The sequence below is a fragment of the Electrophorus electricus genome, chromosome 5 (genome assembly GCF_013358815.1).
Source record: "Electrophorus electricus isolate fEleEle1 chromosome 5, fEleEle1.pri, whole genome shotgun sequence".
NCBI classification, from domain to species: Eukaryota; Metazoa; Chordata; class Actinopteri; order Gymnotiformes; family Gymnotidae; genus Electrophorus; species Electrophorus electricus.
In genome coordinates, this window is record NC_049539.1 from 29,324,914 (window position 1) to 29,340,193 (window position 15,280).

The window sequence follows — 15,280 nt, forward strand, 5'->3', positions numbered from 1 at the left end:
GTTAACCCACGGAAAGCTGCTGGACCAGACAACATCCCGGGTCGTGTGCTCAGAGAATGTGCTGACCAGCTTGCAGATGTCCTGACAGACATCTTCAATATCTCTCCGAGCTGCACCGTTGTCCCAACATGCTTCAAGACCACCACCATCGTCCCCGTGCCTAAGAAGCCCACGGTGTCGTGTCTCAATGACTACCGTCCCATCGCACTCACATCCATCATCATGAAGTGCTTTGAGAGACTCGTCAAGAGTCACATCAAGACCCAGCTTCTCCCTTCTCTGGACCCCCTGCAGTTCGCGTACCATTCCAACCGCTCTACAGATGATGCCATCTCTACCACACTTCATCTGGCACTCACACATCTGGATAAAAAGGGCACCTATGTAAGAATGGTGTTCATAGACTTCAGTTCATCATTCAACACCATTGTTCCTCAGCATCTGATTGGAAAGTTGAGCTTACTGGGCTTGAACACCTTCCTCTGCAACTGGATCCTGGATTTATTGACTGGTAGACCTCAGTTAGTCCGGATCGGGAGCAGCACTTCCAACACCACCACATTGAGTACTGGTGCTCCCAAGGGCAGCATACTCAGCCCTCTGCTGTTCACATTGCTGACTCATGACTGTGCAGCAATACACAAGTTCGCTGATGACACGACCGTGGTGGGTCTCATCAACAAGGATGACGAGTCAGCATACAGAGAGGAGGTGCAAGAACTGGTGATCTGGTACAAGGTCAACAACCTGTATCTGAATGTTGACAAGACAAAAGAAATGGTTGTTGACTTCAGGAGAGCAAGGCAAGATCACTCCCCGCTTGCCATCAAGGGCTCCTCAGTGGAGATCGTCAAGAACGCCAAGTTCGTTGGTGTTCACTTAGCAGAGAACCTCACCTGGACCATGAACACCAGTTCCATCACCAAGAGAGCCCAGCAACGTCTTTACTTCCTTCGGAATCTGAGAAAAGCCCATCTCCCATCACCCATCCTCACTACCTTCCATAGAGGTACTATGGTACTATTCTGAGCAGCTGCATCACTACCTGATTTGGGAACTGCACCGCCTTTGACCACAAGACCCTCCAGAAAATAGTGAGAACAGCTGAGAAGAACATCGGGGTCTCCCTTCCCTCCATCACGGACATCTACACAACACGCTACATCTGAAAAGCCACCAACATTGTGAAAGACCCCACACACAAACTGTTCACCCTTTTGCCATCTGGAAGAAGGTACCGCAGCATCCGGTCCCTCACCTCCAAACTGTGCAACAGCTTCTTCCCGGAAGCCATTAGACTCCTGAACTCTGGCTAAGTTCAATCCCAATTCAGATTCCAAAAATTGACACTTTTATATACACACATACTTATACACAGCCACACACACACATACATACATATCCATACACACACTCACACATTGTTTTGGATCAGACTAGTGCTGAAGTCGAACTTCACACAAAAATATGCACTCCAGTTGCAGTCTTGCACATTATCCTATTTGCTGCTAGAGTACTGTACTAAACCAGCACTGTATTCTGAACTGTTCTCGCTGCTACCATTGACTGCTATGTTCAGTATAGCATGTCACTGACTCCTATGCACAACTCACTTTACATATTCCCAGTACTGTGTACTGGACTAAATAATTGCAGTGTCTATTCATTTTGTATTTTTGTATTGGTCCTGTATTTATTATTGTTTATTTATTGTTTGACAGTTTTGCACTGTATTGGATTGTTTGCATTTGTGTAGCATGTTGTCTTTTGCACTGTTGTTTTGTGTTGCACCATGGTCCTGGAGGAACATTGTCTCATTTTTGCTGTGTACTTGTATATAGCTGAAATGACAATAAAGGCTCTTTGAACTTTGAACAGTGAGGCAGCCTGAGACCATTCATGTGTGGGGTTGCTTCTCATCCAGGGGAGTGGGTTTGCTTAAAATGTTGCCTGTGGTCAATCCTCAAAAAGAGGGTGGCCAAGTGCAGAAACTGATCAACTCCAAGCACTGATTAGGCAAGAATGGGCTGCCATCAGTCAAGACTTTGCCCAGAAGCTGATATCCAGCATGCCAAGGTGAAGCATGAGTCTGAAATGCTTAATTGTACTTCACTATACCATATAAACATCTAACAAACTGAGGCAGTAAACTTTGTGAAAACCAAAATTTGTTGACTGTACTGCTAGCATTTGATTTTAACTTCCGAGATCTCTCTCTAAATGGATCTGGTTTAGGGTATATGAACAGCCATCATAATGCATGAAAGATGGGACACTGATCAAGCACAAGCATTAGCTCAGAAGGCCTCTCACTTCTTAGATTAACATCTATAAGAGCACAAACACTCCTCTTCGTGTCTATTGCTGTTGTGTTATGGAAGGAGAGCCAGTGTAGGCCCGATAGCTGTTGCTAATTTAGCAGAAATAGTGCTACAAGGTGAATACGGATTAAAGCATTTATCTTTCATATGTAACAATCCACACAGATCTAAACATAATTTCTGGGGAATTGATGATCCCATGTAGAAATAACCATCATACTCCGATAGGCTACATTTCCAGTTAACCTAGCTAGCGTTGTAGCTACAGACGTTAGCTAAGCTAGGAGAGCTAGCTAACAAGCACGAACCTGGAATGAGAACATTTCTGAGAGTTAGCGGGCATTCAACAAACTAACAGATGTGTTTACACAAAATAAAGAGAAATCATAACTGTTGTAATTCCACTTCATTACTTAGATAATAAGATAGTTAGCTTCAAAACAACTGAACGGGAAGCTCCGGTTCACAGACTGGAACATGTTCCGGGGCAGCACTGATGATGTCAGCGAGTTTACAGAGGCAGTAGTGGGGTTTATTGGGAAACTGGTGGACGACACGATTCCAAAAATCACCATCAAGAAGTTTCCCAACCAGAAGCCCTGGGTGGACAAAACCATCCATGAGGCTCTGAACTCTCGCATTGCTGCCTACAATGCGGAGATCATCAGTGGGAACATGGACGAGTACAAGTCCGCAGCATACGGAGTGCGCAGGGTGGTGAGGGAGGTGAAGCGGCGCTACGGGAAGAAACTAGAGACACAGTTCCAGCAGAGTGGCTCTAGATCCCTGTGGCAGGGACTATGGATGATCACGGACTACAGGAGCCCACCCTCCGGACTGATGAGTGCGGATGAGTATCTGGCGAATGAGCTGAACACATTCTTCGCTCACTTCAGGGCTGCATCTAACAGCCCTAATGCTAACGACGCTAATGGTGCTATCGGCGCAGAACAGCACCCTCTCATCATCACGGAGAGTGACATGAGGAGAGTGTTTAAAAGGGTGAATACCAGGAAGACAGCGGGACCAGTAGGTATCTGCGGGAGAGTACTCAAAGCCTGCGCAGACCAGCTAGCCCCGGTATTCACCGACATCTTCAACCTCTCCCTGACGCTTGGTACCGTCCCATCCAGCTTCAAGTGATCCACCATCGTCCCTGTCCCAAAGAAACCTCGACCTTGGGTTCTGCAGCAGGACAATGATCCAAAACACACCAGCAAGTCCACCTCTGAATGGCTTAAGAAAAACAAAATGAAGACTTTGGAGTGGCCTAGTCAAAGTCCTGACCTGAATCCAAGTGAGATGCTGTGGCATGACCTTAAAAAGGTGTTTCATGCTCAAAAACCCTCCAATGTGGCTGAATTACAACAATTCTGCAAAGATTAGTGGGCCAAAATTCCTCCACAATGCTGTAAAAGACTCATTGCCAGTTATCGCAAATGCTTGATTGCAGTTGTTGCTGCTAAGGGTGGCCCAACCAGTTATTAGGTTTAGGGGGCAATCACTTTTTCACACAGGGTGATGTAGGTTTGGATTTTTTTTTTAAAATTTCCCTTAATAATAAAAACTTTCATTTTGTGTTTACTTGTCATCTTTGTCTAATTAAATTTGTTTGAACTTAAATATTAAGTGTGACAAACATGCAAAAAAATAAGATATCAGGACAGGAGCAAAGAGTTTTTCACACCACTGTATATAGCACATATTAGGTTTTTATCCACTAAATTCTTGAAATACACTCTTATGTAGTTACTTTTAGTATGACTAAGTTATTGTTACTGTAGGAATTTGGAGTAATGGGATGGCAATATGCTGTTAAATGTCTATTCAGTTGACTATATATCACTACTTGAAGCTCTATAATAGTCTGAACTAGTTGCATTAAACAGTGACTGCATGTGGGACAGGTGGCGGTGTTCGTAACGGACCTGCTAAAGACAAACTAGAGCAAGAAAACGGGCTGACAGCCCTCACCAGACAACAGCTAACGAGCTAGCAAGCGTTAGCGTGGCAGCTAAATATGAGAGAGAGAGACGGTGTGTAGCGTTTGGTCATATAAATAATACTTCGCATTTGACGGCTCGACTTTATCGACAGATAATCTGTATAATATACAGTCAGGCGTCTTTATCGAGTGATGACGGAGCGTTTCGACAGGGCGCCCGGCGCTGGCAGGACCCGGGCAGCGTCGAGCGGTCCTGGCCCGGGGGACACCGGCCCACAGCCCGAGCTAGGACGCGGGGACGCCCGTGTGTCCGTGTTCAGCCAGCGGGAACCCCTCAGACAGCCTCGGACCTCACCGCCCCTGGCCGAGGACAGTGGAGGTAGAGCTGCCGGACAACCGCTGTAGCTGTGGTTAGATATCTAGACACGATACGTAACTTTGACTAATCAGCCCGTCGTAAATATCTTATCCATGTTAGCGCCTGGCCTGTATAAGAAAAGCTAGCTAGCCTAGCTAAGCTATCCTAGCCAGGAAACTGAAAGTAACGTTTACTCGGAACTCTGCTGAATAGACTTAAGACAACCGTGTAGCTGTCCTAATATTCATGAATATTAGCCTATGCGAGCTATCTACACAGTTAACATTGGTTTACTATATTATTAGCTAGCGCTAGCTAAACAGTTAGAAGATAACGTCCGCAGCCACATATCTGAATTAACCTTGTTCAGATGACATTGTTGTGTTAAACAGGTCATGCACGATGTCAAGTTTATGGTTAGTTAGCTATATTTATTACATTACTGTTACAGAAACGCCAAACCCAAATTATTTTAGCTGGGTAGCTAACTGTTTATTGTTATGCTAACTGGGTGTTTTCACAGATGTGCCTTTAGTCTAATATTACACATCAGTAAAGGACGTGACTAGGTTTAGATTAGCACATCTAATCCCTCACACTGCTGTGTAAAAACTAATTTAAATGGTTTTTATTGTTAGGTGCTGCAGAGAGGAGAAGATCCTCTAATTTCTCCAACCCAACGCACGTTGAGAGCAGCGAGCCAGCCTCAAAACCACAGACTGTAGACCCCCTAGTGCAAAGCTCTCAGCTGTCTGCCAGCGCCCCTGAGTTCATCCCGGCCTCCTACCCACCATACCAGGTGAGAAACAGCTCCTCACTAAGACCTTTTGAGTGTTTCACATTTTACTATGGCGATGGATCAGAGCTTCACAGTATTGTTGTGCTGTGAAGTGTCCATGTTTGCATTTTAAGACGTGTAAGAATGTAACGTGTGTGCTGACTGACATGAGCTCCTGCGCTCTGATGCATGTGGCCTGCCCGGCAGGATGCAGTGTGTGAGGATGGCTCAGAGGACTACTACGCACAGTTCTCTCTGGCTGAGTGGGTCCAGGATGTGCTCAGCCACCTAAACTCGTCGCCTGGGTCCTTTGAGTCAGACATCGATGACATCACGTCCACGCTGAATTACTGTGTGACCACAGTGGAGACGCTACAGGAGCTTGTAGAGCTCGTTTTCAAACAGGTACAAGAACACAGATAACACCAATAATGAACACTGATCACATATGTACTATTTAACCCATTTAAGGTCAAGTTAAAGTATGGACAAATTAAATTCAACATTGTATTTTGGTCAGTGCACCTATTTTCATATGTAAACATGCTCAAACAAAGACAACAATGCATGCAGATTTTTCACTAACAACAGTTGTGTCGGGAAGACATATGACACCCTGATTTTGGTTCCCTGTATCAAAAGCAGGCTGATCAAAATTACATTGTACCGCACACCTGTTGGATGATCTGAAAATGAGCGCTCTCACTGAAGAGCAACAGTAGCTGTGCGCCTCTCCCCAAGCGTCCCAGAGCAACAGTAGCTGTGTGCCTCTCCCCGAGCGTCCCAGAGCAACAGTAGCTAAGCACCTCTCCCCGAGCGTCCCAGAGCAACAGTAGCTGTGCGCCTCTCCCCGAGCGTCCCAGAGCAACAATAGCTGTGCGCCTCTCCCCGAGCCTCCCAGAGCAACAGTAGCTGTGCGCCTCTCCCCGAGCCTCCCAGAGCAACAGTAGCTGTGCGCCTCTCCCCGAGCCTCCCAGAGCAACAGTAGCTGTGCGCCTCTCCCCGAGCCTCCCAGAGCAACAGTAGCTGTGCGCCTCTCCCCGAGCCTCCCAGAGCAACAGTAGCTGTGCGCCTCTCCCCGAGCCTCCCAGAGCAACAGTAGCTGTGCATCTCTCCCCGAGCCTCCCAGAGCAACAGTAGCTGTGCGCCTCTCCCCGAGCCTCCCAGAGCAACAGTAGCTGTGCGCCTCTCCCCGAGCCTCCCAGAGCAACAGTAGCTGTGCGTCTCTCCCCGAGCCTCCCAGAGCAACAGTAGCTGTGCGCCTCTCCCCGAGCCTCCCAGAGCAACAGTAGCTGTGCGCCTCTCCCCGAGCGTCCCCGAGCAACAGTAGCTGTGCGCTTCTTCCAGAGTGCCCCTGCCCCAGTGCTGATGATCTGTGATGTGATGTGGTGTGTGCTCCATAGTCCACGTCCATGCCCAACTTCACCTACACGGGGGCACGTCTGTGCAACCACCTGTCCCATCACCTCACGCAGAGTCCAGGAAGAGAAAACTTCAGACAGCTGCTGCTCAAAAGGTACTACCACCAAAACATTCTCAACACTTCTGATTTTCTACGTGCATATATGCTTTCTTTGCCATTTTCAGAGTAATGAATGCTTATACTCTTTAGGGAAGATTCTGGCCCAGTTTGTAGCTCTTTAGCTCCACTCATTTGTTTTGCACTCTCTTGGGAGAGCCTCTAGCGTCTGACAAACCTGGAAGGCGTTACAGAGTGGCAGTTGCTGCCATTAGCTAACACCATGACGTGCTCGCGTTGGGCAGTCGGAGGAACGTGAACAGGGGATAAGACGTGTGAGTTTGGGAGGGTTATGTTTGCAGAATCCGTAGGGATGGGACACACGAACTCTGAAGCTGATTTTTATCTGGCCCTGTGAACCTGATGCACAGAACTGTAAATGAATCCCCACTAAAAATAAGCTCAAGGTGGTAGGCGATGCTGGCAGCAGTGTCCGGAGCTGCAGGTCGAACATGGCCAAACCAGCGCAAGCGTCCCTCTCACACTTTAGTCTCAATACCAAATTATCGTCGGATCCCATCATTGGTAATATGGTCGTGGAGGGACATACCCAGCGTCCACCGAGCCACGCGCATCTCCGTGGTGTGGAGACGCCGTTCAGCCTCTCTTGACGCTGGCCAGCATTCTGATTCATAGAGTGCAATGGACCTGACCAGTCTGGTAGATTTTCGATTTAAGGCGTATGGGAATTCTCTTTATCGCACAGGACGGCGGTTACTTCCTTCCACTGCAACCATGTCGCGTTGACTCTCGCCTGTACCTCACCGTTCACGGGGAAGCTGTCGGGCGTCCCAGCTGCACACCTCACCCGACTGCTGGTGTTCTTATAAAGCAGTTTGACCTACGAGCTCTTCAGGCACACTGTGGTCGCGTAGAGCGAATCAATTAAGCTGATGGGATACGCGATGGGCATGTAGTGGCCTGGCGGTGTTGTCTGTTCCTCCTAGTGGTGCTGCTGGAGACTGCGTGTGTGTGTGTGTGTGTGTGTGTGTGTGTGTGTGTGTGTGTGTGTGTGTGTGTAGGTGTCATGTGGAGTTTGAGCAGAGACAGCTCCAGGCTCTGGCAGAAGATGAGGAGACTCAGAGGAGGTTTCACTCCTATGTGCTGTTTCTGGGAGAACTCTATCTCAAACTGGAGGTACACACACAGACTATCCTATTTGCTGATCAGTCTCTCTGAAGAAATACTTCTATATAGAAATACAAATTACTTGAGTTGATGGTGTCAGTTATGAGAGGTTTTATAAATTATCCCTCGCTCTCTCTCAGGTTAAGACAGGGAAGGGTCCTCCATCGCGGGCGGACGTCCTGCTTGGTGCTCTGAAGGATCTGATTGACACACTCTGCTCTCACCCCACAGACGCCAACCTCATCTGTGCCATCAAACTGCTCAAGGTAACGCACCATGGCAACACACTTCAGGCCCCACCTCCACACTTTTACACACACACACACACACACACACACACTCACACACACACACACGTTCTCCAATTATCAGTGTGTGTTACACTTACACATGCAGTCTGGGAGGAACTGTCTTCATCAGAATCAGATTTGGAGAAAAGATGTCTCTTTACTTAAACGCTGTGTGTGTGTGTGTGTGTGTGTGTGTGTGTGTGTGTGTGTGTGTGTGTGTAGCTTACAGGCTCTGTTCTGGAGGATGCATGGAAGCAGAAGGGTGCGTTACACATGGATTACCTGATCGAGAGGATGAACGGTATCCTTCTGGATGCTAAAGGCAGCAGGTGTGTGTGAGTGTGTTCGTGAGAGAGAGAGTGTGGGGGGGTGATCTCTCTGAGTGTGTGTGTGTGTGTGTGTGTGTGTGTGTGTGTGTGTGTGTGTGTGAGTGAAGGGCTCTGTGTCCAAGTCTGTGTGTGTGCACAGTGAAAGTGCAGAGGATAAAATGGAACCTTGTGTAACTCCAGAAGTAATGTTAACCTTTTCTGATGTTGTTTCTTCACTGTAAATCTCTCCCTGAGAGACCAAAATAATGAATCATGAAAATCAGAAATGTTGTTGTTATTGTTGTTATGGTCTTCCACAGTGCAGTTTGGAGAAACACCAGCTAACACTGAACCATTGACACATGTTGGTGTTTTAATTGTCTATCATAAAATGGATAGTACAGGTTCTAAAATTTGTTTGGCTGAGCTGTGCTGGAAGCGGTTTAAAATCCTCGTTCTACGCACACCTATCACAGTGACTGGATTAATGTGATTGATCTTTGCTGTTGTGTTGCTGATGATATTATCATTATTATTATTATTATTATTATTATTATTATTAATAATAACTGGTTTCTCAAGCCCTGATGTATGTCGGCATGCTGTCTTTGCTACTGTCACTCCAGGTGTTCACCCTCCAGGTGTTCCGCTCTCTTGGTGCTTCTCTGCCATTATACCTGTGTGTGTGTGTGTTAGGAACGTGAGGGAGATGCTGTTACGACTGGTGATGGTGAGGTCCAGTAACTGGGGAAGGGTGAACACGGCGGCCGCCTGCAGTGAAGCTACGCCCGACAACGACCCCAACTACTACATGGTACATTCAAACACAGCAAACCTTATTTAATGATTATTTAGAACAACAACCAACTGGTCTTGTATTCAGACATGGAAAGCTAACTTTACTTAGCTATGCAGTGGTTTGTAAAATATCTAAAACGATATAGTAGTGGGGTACTGCTGGGGATGTTTTTAGTGTAGCCTTCGCTTGTCCTGTTCAGTGGTGCTGGAGGGTGGTTGTGTTCATTGATGGTCCTGGTGTTTCTCCTCTTCTCAGAATGAGCCCACCTTCTACACTGCAGACGGAACCCCTTTCACAGCCGCAGATCCAGGTGTGTGTCCGTGTGTGTGTGTCCGTGTGTGTGTGTGTGTCCGTGTGTGTGTGTGTGTGTGTGCGGGCGTGTTTAAATGTTAACGCTGCTTAAAGTGTGGTGTCCCTCCCTGCTGTCTTTCTCCCAGATTACTCAGAGATGTATCAGGAGATTCTGGACCGGGAGGACTTGAGTCCTGAGCTATATGAGGAGAACGGAAATGAAGCGTGAGTCTCTCTCTCTCTCTCTCTCTCTCACACACGCACGTTTTGCTGATTCTGTGCACGTGGGCGGGTGAGTCCTTGTTGGATATGTTAGCTACTGCCCCTTCCACAGGGCTCCTGTCCATTCAGCACAGCCATACCTACAGGCTCTGTGGCCTTAGTTACTGTCCACCAGGGGGCGATGGAACCCATGTTCAAAAAGCGCGTGTGTGTGTGTGTGTGTGTGTGTGTGTGTGTGTGTGCTGCAGGCTGTATGCTGATGAGGAAGAGATGGACCCTGAGATTCAGGAGGCGTTCGAGGCGTTTTGTCTGGAGTCTGAGAGGAGAACAAAGCCATAGAATCGTCTCGCCGAAACGCCACCAGCCCGTCGGCTGCCTGTCCCAGCCTCTGGACCGCTCGCGGTACAGCCTGGAGGAGCTCTCCAGTGGGCTGGGTTTTATTTTGCATCTTTAAGCTCATAATCAGATCCTTTTCCAGCTGGGATTTTCATTCATGCTGGATTTTAGTTTGTTGCGACCATCAGCAGTGAGTCTTTGTAGCGGATACTGGACAGTTACTGCTTGGGTTTTGTTTTGTTTTTATTTTCCTTCCCTTGATGGCCGAGCACTCCGAAAAATGGTCTGCAGTGACCTTTTGTTTTTGGTCTGGGAAGCAGAGTAAACGCTTTCAGAGAACATACAGTAAAAGAGTCTGCAGCAGTAGGCGAGGCACTTGGAGAAGCAGTGGGTGTGCCTCTGGGGTGGAGTACGTCCACGGTGCTCTGCAGTTGTGCTCTTGGCTGCCACGTTGATGAGGGTTTGATGCCTAAGGTAGTTACTCGTACATAACACAATTATAAGGGAGGAAAACATCCGATTTTCAGAGTATACAAAAAGAGAAAGGTGTCTTTCAAATTTCAGTTTTTCTTTGTGCGTGTTCTTCCTTTATCCGGTTCATTTTGAACCTTTTAAAGAATTTTACACATTTGATGCACTTCCTGGAGATGGTCACACATGGCTCTCCATCATGAGTTTGTGGATCCGGAAGTTAGAAACTCCTGCCTGAGCGCCCTTAGGCTGGTGGGAGGAGAAAGGGGCGGGGCATGGACGAGTGGGCAGGGTGAGAAACAACCTGATCAAATATGGATTCACAACCACTGTGATATTCAGCACTGTTCAAACCACCATCGCCATGTTGGTCTCACATCCACGAATGTTTATTTTATTACTGTATTGTAAATACTTACAGCAATGTTTGCCTGGAATAAATCTTTATAACAGTACTGCTCTCTGTGGTGTGACTACTTAATTGTCTGATTTGCGACTGGAAATAAATGCTTAACAAGATAAAATAGGCGCTCTGTGACACATTGTAGAACAACACCTCTGGGTCGCCAGAGGGCGGTATCACTAATGCCGTTAACTATGTGACCCATAGAAGAACAAAACGAACCGTTGGCAGGCGGGCTGTTAGTGACCCTGACGCCCACCGGCGTGTGTGGATAACGATAATAATGGGGAAGCAGATCGTTGCAGATCGTTGATTGGTTATATAAGTCAGATTGCATTGTGTTGTATGTTTCTGCTAAGGGGAATGTGTGTGTGTGTGTGTGTGGTCTCGCAGGAGTTTCCCCTGCGATGTGTGAGCTCTGGGGAGGCCCACCCCTACTCACGGGTCCAATACCCACCGACTGGCCCCGCCCACTTTCCCAAGTGCTCAACCAATGGGAGGGCTAAACGCAGCGGTGCCACTGGGCAGCAGCACGGAGCTGAGCCCCCCCGCCCCCGTGTCTGGCCTCACCTGCACAGGTGTGGGAACTGTGAGCCTCCACAGCACAACCCGCCTCACCTCCTCTCAAATGAACAGTAGCGCTCTAAGGTGTGTGTGTGTGTGTAATGCTGGTTTACTGTTCAGAAGGTGTAACTGCAGAAACTGCACTCACATTGCAACCCCTTTCAGCCAACACACACACACACACACACACACACTTAGCCCTGCAGTCATACTTTACTCCACATGTGGTGTTTCACTGCCAGCTGAGCACGTCAAAGTTCAGCTTCATGAATATGCACAATGACGTGGTGATCAGGTGGAGGTACAGGGACCTGACGTCTGATTGGTCAGAGCTGGACACGCCCACTGAGCTGGTGAGAGTTGCCTGGTGTCACGGCATCATTTACTGGTGATCATCACTGTCACTCCTTTGGAAAGCATTGAACATTGGCTTGTTCATGGATTGCACATGGACTTGACCTATCACAGTGAACATTAGAACGGGATTGACTTATCACATGACACACTGACAAATTATAGGGACATATAATAAATGGGAATGATTAGGAATTATCTTATTAGAATTATCCTATTAGTTGTAGAGAAAATTAAATTAAGTGCTGATAAAGTGCTGATCATTCTTGCAAGAATATGCGTTCAGAGAAATTTCTGTGGGGAGTGTGTATTACGAGTGTTTATTTTACAGGCTGTGGGGAGTGTACTATTCGAGTGAGTGTTTTACAGGCTGTGGGGAGTGTACTATTCGAGTGAGTGTTTTACAGGCTGTGGGGAGTGTGTATTACGAGTGTTTGTTTTACAGGCTGTGGGAGTGTACTATTCGAGTGAGTGTTTTACAGGCTGTGGGGAGTGTGTATTACGAGTGTTTGTTTTACAGGCTGTGGGAGTGTGTACTATTCGAGTGAGTGTTTTACAGGCTGTGGGGAGTGTGTACTATTCGAGTGAGTGTTTTACAGGCTGTGGGGAGTGTGAACTATCTGAGTGAGTGTTTTACAGGCTGTGGGCAGTGTGTGTATTACAAGCATTTGTTTTACAGGCTGTGGGGAGTGTGTACTATCTGAGTAAATGTTTTACAGGCTGGGGAGAGTGTGTGTATTACGAGCGTTTGTTTTACAGGCTGTGGGGAGTGTGTGTATTACGAGCGTTTGTTTTACAGGCTGTGGGGAGTGTGTACTATTCGAGTGAGTGTTTTACAGGCTGTGGGGAGTGTGAACTATCTGAGTGAGTGTTTTACAGGCTGTGGGGAGTGTGTACTATCTGAGTGAGTGTTTTACAGGCTATGGGGAGTGTGTACTATCTGAGTAAATGTTTTACAGGCTGGGGAGAGTGTGTGTATTACGAGCGTTTGTTTTACAGGCTGTGGGGAGTGTGTGTATTACGAGCGTTTGTTTTACAGGCTGTGGGGAGTGTGTACTATTCGAGTGAGTGTTTTACAGGCTGTGGGGAGTGTGAACTATCTGAGTGAGTGTTTTACAGGCTGTGGGGAGTGTGTACTATCTGAGTGAGTGTTTTACAGGCTATGGGGAGTGTGTACTATCTGAGTAAATGTTTTACAGGCTGGGGAGAGTGTGTGTATTACGAGCGTTTGTTTTACAGGCTGTGGGGAGTGTGTGTATTACGAGCGTTTGTTTTACAGGCTGTGGGGAGTGTGTACTATTCGAGTGAGTGTTTTACAGGCTGTGGGGAGTGTGAACTATCTGAGTGAGTGTTTTACAGGCTATGGGGAGTGTGTACTATCTGAGAGGACTGCCTCCTGACCGGCCTGGGCAACCTTATTCAATCGGCTCTGTAGTGATTAAAGCCAGTAGGTCTGACACACACACCCAGAGCTTCACACAAACATACCACCACATGTAGAGACACAGAACTACACACTAACGCTGATATATAAATAAGGCCACACTGGGACTGAGTGTTTGGTTGTCAGTGTTGTGTTTGGTTTCAGGATCCTGCAGGCTGCAGATTCCCCGGCCTCGCTCAGAACTGCTGGAGGAGGGCGAGCGCAGACCCCTCCAGGACACACCCCCTCCAGAACCCAGAATACCACAGAACACAGAACCCAACCCCAGCAGAACCAAGACTAACACAGAACCAACCCTGTGGTACTCACTAGAACCCAGAATACCACAGAAAACAGAACCCAACCCCGCCACGTTCTGAAGTTTTGTGTTTTGTGGCCTCTAGTGGCAAATCAGTGCAACTTTGTTAATACAAAATTGGACAGGTTGAATGCACCATTGTTTTAACTGGGTCTCAATAAAACATGTTAGCACATTCTGTGGGCCCTCTCGTGGTGGTCAGTTGCAGTCAGTGACGCCACATCTCTGTTGGCCAGGCTGAGCTGTGTGAGCATGTGAAGGCGATCGAGGAGGTGCGAGTCCTTGGTAAAGGTACCGTACAGTAGATTTCACTGCTCACATCCGGGTGGAGTGGAAGTGCAGATGCTGTGGGACATGCAAACACCTGCATAGGCAATCCACACTACTCACCTATGCTAAACACACCTATGCAGGTAATCCACGCTACCCACCTATACTAAACACACCTGCACAGGCAATCCACACTACTCACCTATGCTAAACACACCTGCACAGGTAATCCACACTACTCACCTATGCTAAACACACCTGCACAGGTTATCCACACTACTCACCTATGCTAAACACACCTGCACAGGTAATCCACACTACTCACCTATGCTAAACACACCTGCACAGGTAATCCACACTACTCACCTATGATAAACACACCTGCACAGGTAATCCACACTACTCACCTATGCTAAACACACCTGCACAGGTAATCCACACTACTCACCTATGCTAAACACACCTGCACAGGTAATCCACACTACTCACCTATGCTAAACACACCTGCACAGGTAATCCACACTACTCACCTATGCTAAACACACCTGCACAGGTAATCCACACTACTCACCTATGCTAAACACACCTGCACAGGTAATCCACACTACTCACCTATGCTAAACACACCTGCACAGGTAATCCACACTACTCACCTATACTAAACACACCTGCACAGGTTATCCACTTGATACTCAATAATATCCCAGTTTAACTGTGCAAACACAGTGATCCCTATATGCATAATTTGTCTAATAACAGGAAGTTGGTGTGGTGCAGCACCTGAGAGCATGGGCAGAGCTGTGCTAAGCCTGACGGACAGCAGCACCTGGTCCAGGTACATGCAGGCGAGGCTCATCGCAGGTGTGCTACATATTTTACTCCTCTGCGATGCTATAGTAGCCCAATAGCCTCATTTCACCTAGATAGAACGTCCCTCTCGCACATCTTGCAGTTATCGTGGTCTTCCTCTCTCCCCACTCTTCCTCAGGTTTGTGGAGATTAGCACTGGAGGTGTAAGTGGGTGAAGCAGGCACTGAACATTAACAGAGCAAGCCCCACCCACTCACACACTGGTCAGCCAATAAACAACAGGTATTATACATCCATATTCACCTCCCCTTCCGATTGTATGTGCACAAATAAGAATGATTCTACCCTCATTAGTTAACAATTTATTAAAT

General features: G+C 47.4%; 1 protein-coding gene across 1 annotated transcript; it reads left to right on the top strand.

Annotated features, from left to right (window-relative positions):
• The first annotated feature begins 4,264 nt into the window (after positions 1 to 4,264).
• paip1 (poly(A) binding protein interacting protein 1) lies at positions 4,265 to 11,221 on the top strand. The gene is made up of 11 exons (XM_026996710.2): positions 4,265 to 4,645; positions 5,263 to 5,423; positions 5,610 to 5,807; positions 6,806 to 6,918; positions 7,944 to 8,058; positions 8,190 to 8,315; positions 8,562 to 8,668; positions 9,344 to 9,461; positions 9,702 to 9,756; positions 9,884 to 9,962; positions 10,208 to 11,221. The coding sequence occupies exons 1-11, from the start codon at positions 4,459 to 4,461 to the stop codon at positions 10,296 to 10,298; spliced, it is 1,350 nt and encodes a 449-aa protein (XP_026852511.2). The 5' UTR covers positions 4,265 to 4,458; the 3' UTR covers positions 10,299 to 11,221.
• Positions 11,222 to 15,280: the final 4,059 nt, after the last annotated feature.